The sequence below is a fragment of the Aplidium turbinatum genome, chromosome 3 (assembly GCF_918807975.1).
Source record: "Aplidium turbinatum chromosome 3, kaAplTurb1.1, whole genome shotgun sequence".
Classification (NCBI taxonomy): Eukaryota; Metazoa; Chordata; class Ascidiacea; order Aplousobranchia; family Polyclinidae; genus Aplidium; species Aplidium turbinatum.
The window spans coordinates 26,079,219-26,084,739 of NC_137474.1; the positions used below are offsets into that span (position 1 = coordinate 26,079,219).

General features: G+C 39.2%; 1 protein-coding gene across 1 annotated transcript; it reads right to left on the reverse strand.

Annotated features, from left to right (window-relative positions):
* Positions 1 to 2,897: 2,897 nt before the first annotated feature.
* On the reverse strand, positions 2,898 to 4,891 carry LOC145767384 (uncharacterized). The gene is made up of 2 exons (XM_082579194.1): positions 4,640 to 4,891; positions 2,898 to 3,581 (listed from the first exon to the last, which is right to left on the reverse strand). Exons 1-2 carry the CDS (start codon positions 4,813 to 4,815, stop codon positions 3,338 to 3,340), a joined length of 420 nt encoding a protein of 139 aa, XP_082435320.1. The 5' UTR covers positions 4,816 to 4,891; the 3' UTR covers positions 2,898 to 3,337.
* Positions 4,892 to 5,521: the final 630 nt, after the last annotated feature.

Below are 5,521 nucleotides of genomic sequence, written 5' to 3' on the forward strand. Positions count from 1 at the left end.
AACCGAATGTTTGCGACTATTCACAAACAGGTGATGGATAGGCTACCATTGAATTAGAAGCTGTTGCAAATGAGCTCATTCGAGCAACTGACGCGTGTAAAATGTACTTTGGATTGGTTTGATATTTGTCTATATACACATACAGTAGGCTATACAAATTACCCCGTGGACACATTTTATACTTTGCAGCAGATTGTGACGCTATGAACGTGAAATTTGTCTTTCCTTCTTGTTCAAGCTATTTCAATATATTTTATTCATTTATCTTCATCTGTCTCACATTTCGATTATATGGCTAATAGGGGAAAAACGATTAACGAACTGCCCAGCATTATCGTTATATCTTATCTTAAAACTTGAAAAAAGTGCCCTTTTTTCATAATCCTGCCCCCCCCCCAGTCAAAAATCGTTCCGGCACCCCTGTGAGGGACCTATCTAGTTTGACACCGAGGTATGTGGGATTAATACAGTGTGCCAGTTTGGTTCCATTCCAGGAAATGTTTAGTTTTACTTTACTCCATCGACTACGCAGATGTATCAATCCCGAAATCGCAGATGTGCAATGCAGATTTGTGAAAGACAAAGGAATTAGGAACGCCACATTCCCAATCAGGTCACTTGCTGAAAGGTCGATAGAACACAGGGAGATCTGTACCTCTGCTCTCTGGCCTACAGCAAAGCCTTCGACCGTGTTAGACATGAGCCACTTATGGAGATGCTTGACAGCTTAGACACAGATGATAAAGGTCTCCGACTTTTCAGAAATCTCTACTGGGTTCAATCAGTAGCAGTCCGGATAGATGGCGAGCTAAGTAAGTGGACACAAATTTGGAGAGGGGTTAGACAGGGCTGCGTAGTCTCACCTGATCTTTTCTCACTCTAAGGCGAAATGATCTTGGGACATCTAGATGAAGAAGAAGGCGTCTCGGTAAGCGGACAACACTTCAACAACATAAGATATGCAGACGACACGGTGCTAATCGCCACATCAAACTCCAGTTTACAAAACTTGCTCGACATAGTCATTAAGCAAAGTGAGAACCTTGGACTTAATTTCAATGCAACGAAGACCTTCTGCATGACTGTCTAGTCAAAGGAAAACTCCTGTATGCACAGTCAAAATACAGAATGCACCGGTCTCACAAGTAAATAGTTTCAACTATCTGGGTTCTATAGTCACTTCGAATGGTCGATGCTGGAGCGATGTAAAATCAAGAATTGCACAATCCAAACAAGCTTTCATCAAAATGGCCAAAATACTGAAATCTAAATCAATCTCCCTAAACACTGGAATAAGAATTTTACATGGGTACATTTGGTCAGCTCTTCCATACGGCTGTGATTCCTGAACTATATGCCCGCAGATAGAAAAGAAGATTAACAATGCTGAAATTTGGTTCACATGGAGAATGATGGGAATTAACTGGATAGATAAGATCACTACCGGTAACGAAGAAGTTTGGAGTAGTAGGCCTACTCCTGGAGTCCTCATCACAACTATCAAAAAAAGACAAATGGCATTTATCGGGCATGTCTACAGCAAACGCTCAAAATTAAACACTCAAAATTGAACATTTATTTCACTGCTCCATGAGCAAGGACTTGGTTTCATCCTTGGAGGGCGAGAATGTCACGAGGAATATGTGCTGCCGCAGTCCCTTGGCACGCTCCACTTGTAGCTCCTTCCCATACTTGGAAAGAAAACCGCCTTTCATAAAGAAACTTATGAAGGTGTTCATGTCGAGCCAGGTCTGGCTTTTAGCTTGCACCACCATACTGTAGTTCTTTGATATTGAAACTCTTTGGCCTTAGAGTCGCCCATGAGTCAGTAGTTTTGAAGTTGTTTAAATTAGGTAAGTAGTACAGAAAATTAAACAGACTTGCCGAAATCCAAACTCTAAAAGCTAACTCGCTGCAGCTAGCTGGCTATTCTCACCTGACCTGTCTACATGGAAAACAGTTGATTCTCTTAAAGGGAAAAGGCGCTACAAAAAAATCTAGGGAGGGAAAAAAAGCTAACTACTCGCCTTGATCAGTGGTTTCCAGCAGGGGAGAGTCACTGATCTAGCTGACATAGGCTATTTTCTAAACTTTCTAGTAATTTGGTTATCTAGCTAACTTTTTAAAAAATCTAAAAAGGCTGGCAAACAGTGGGGCGGATAGCGCTCTCACTCGCTCGCTCTAGCGAGGAAAGCAGAGGTTTTCAGATGAGCACTTTTGGCAGCACTGTGGTAGTTGCAGGGAAAACAGAAAAAAGATATAGGCCTAAACTAAATTAAGTCAACGTTTCGTCTTCCGTAGCTTGGCGTAGCCGGGTTACTCAACTAATGTTAACAGAGGTCCAGTTTGACAAGTTGAATATTTTTAGCTGTCCGGTGAATAATCGAAGCCCCCCCAGCAACTAGGATAATCACAGTAAAAATTGTATCCTCCCAGTAGAAATTTGTTTAAAGAAGCCCTGCTCAAGGTCACTCAAGGTCCACCACCAACATCCAGAAGCTCCGGATTGGGACCGCGGTCCGCCAGTTGAGTAGCCCTGCCTTAGAGGGTGAAGGTAATAGAAGTTATTTCGATGACGCGTGTTCGATTCCTACCCAAACCATAAATCTTTTTCTTCTGTAATTACCAAACAAAGTGCAAAGTAGGATCAACTCTCTGGCTGAATGCTAGAAGAGTCACAATTGGACGGTAGTCACACATGTTCTGATTGGTTAGCGGCGTCATCGGATCTTACAGGGAATTTTCATGGCTACTATAACTTGACGACGTATTTTCGATGATTCTTTTCCGAGTCTGCATCTTGCGTAAACTAATAAAAAAAGAAATCTACTTGTAGGCTACCTGCTGTCTACACTGCGTAATATTTGTTCATCACATAATCGACTAGTAACTAGTAAGTCGTAACTTTTATTATTATTTCATTCACAGTTTAAACAAATAATAAATCAGAAAGATTTTTTCGTCATTTAGTTTTGCCAAACAATTTTTGCCAGTTTTACAGTGCTTTTTTTGCACTTTGTAGAACTTTTACTAGAGAATGACGACCTCCTTGGTCAGCTGTGCGGCTTGCGCGTTATACCCATAGAAATAGCCAAACGGCCAAAAGTTGGGTCGCGGTCCTTCATTTGCTGACCATCCCGCTAATGTTACGAGAATAACTAAAAATTTGAAAACTTCACAGTGAGACTTTTTGCATTACGGTCACGGTAGTTATTTTGCTGGAAAGCTTCAAAATGACGTAACAAATGAAACTATGGCAACAAAGCATTAACAAAAATGATAAAACTCTCTCTGTCTGATATTTTGGTAGACTGTCTGATTGTCGTGCATTCAAAAGCTAGCCCATTGGTTCTTTCTTGATCTGGACACGTTTCATCCCAGCCGGCTTTTGAAACTTTTCTCGATCCGACGTCACTTGTTCATTCGTTCGCAGCTTCAATGCTGTCCCCTGGACACTTTGCACGAGAATTTGTGAAGTTTCCATAACTCTGGTATACGCCGCCTGCGTTTCAGTTATAGCTTTGTCAAATTCGTTCTGTGAAGACATTTTTCTTGCTATATCTTCGTTCAAGGTTGCAAGCCTGTGACGAAATGAAAGTAATATAAGTTATGAGCGCCGATGTTTTGAGCAACCACGTATATTGCGCAATCACACAATTTGTAAAATTTAGATATTGTTTAGACTCAGAAATGTATTCGTCGTGTATGCTATTTTTTCAACTGCTGATTCTTCACAACTACTTTCAAGCAGGAAACGTTTTTGCAACTTAAGTCAAGGTATTTGTTTTTAAAACGCTCATCGTACATTTTCGGAGGTTCATCATTGAAGCTAATTGTTTTATAGCAACTGGACTGGGCCTGCTTTGTCGAAGTCTTTCAATGTGATCCCACATTTGAAGAAGGCGGCTCTTCGCGGTGCAACGGGGGCGCTGGATGTTACAACAGAGACTATAATCGTGGTTTTGAATCAAACCTTACATAATTTTTAAAACATTACGTTTTTAGCAGATTTTTTTTTTTATGTAACATAACATGCGATACGAAGCGCACACTTTTGTTGGTAATCTTTATTTAAGTTACTTACCAGTTAGGCTACTAGCCTATAGGGGAATGGCAACTACCAAAGCTTACAATTACACATGCTAGTTTTTATTTCTTTAACAGGCAAGACATTAAACTGCTATGAAAGACATTTCTTGCATGGGTCATTATTTCAATACAAGCTTTTTCTTATTCACACATTGGTTGATACGTGATTGCAAGTCAAAAGTTTGGATAAGAGATGGTTTCAATAATTGTTTTATAACATTTTAATGATGTCCATTGAGGGTTTTGATTGATTGATTGGCGTTTCTTTTTGTTGCGAGTATAAATACACACGACCAAAGCAAAGTCAAATACTACAAACGATCACATAAAATGTGTGGATACTGCAAAGTGACCTGGACGGTCTTCTAGTCAAGCAGCCACCCTCAACAACCTCAGGTTTCACAAACCTAAATTTTGTATTGATTCAACGTCTTGACGTAACTTATCATATTTTATTCACCCAATATTTTGTTGTTAATTAAAAGTTAATCTTGTGACTTCAGCATTAGTTTAAGAACATGCAATGACGTAACGTCGACACGTTCCTTACCGTCCAGTGAGCATTTTGATGTCGTGGTGGAGCTTCTCCTTTTCCTCCTGATCGTTATGGAGTTGCCTTTTCAGTTCCTCTCGACGGGAAAACAAATCTTCGATGCACTTTATCATCTCATTGTTGTAAGTTTGTAAGATCGAATTGGCGTTGTTTGATGGATGGTTTTGAGCCATTTTTTCAATTTCCTTTGATATACCAGTATTCTTATTATTTTACTAAACCTGGTTTACGATCGATAGACATTCAAGCAGCTACAAATTGTATAACGTAGAGCCTTCAAAAGCCTTTTCACCCAGCATAAACATTTTAGAACAGTGATTCTCAACGTGGTCCAGGTGAACCACTAATGATCCACAAAGATTTTTACTGGTTCACAAGTTGGACAAATAGCAGTGAAATTATCAGATTAAGACTGAATAAGTTTGCCAAAACTTAGCTTTAAATTTTTGTGTCAGAAACAACAAACTTAAGTAGAAACTATAATTTTTTTAAGTTTTCGTATTGATTCTACAGAGTAGGCCTATATTGCACAAGTGCTATGTGTGTGTGCATAATCTTTTGTTATAATAAAATTTAAACTATGCGCCTCCAACTGTAGCGGTATCAAAGCGGAGGCACGTGGTCACGTGCCCTTGCCATAAAAATCCGAATAAAAATTGTATATTTTCTGCACTTTGCAGAAATTTTCCGCTAGCTCAAAGCTGTTTTATTCACCCAACGGGTAGCATATAGAAACGCATGGTTTCAGCAGTGGAAAACTTTCAGCAAATAATTTTTTGAAATCTTTTTGCGGCCATAAAAGAAAAAAACATTTAAAACGTTACTTCAATTTTAAACCAAAACTTGTAATTCAAATTTCTAATGAAATTCAATTTTAAT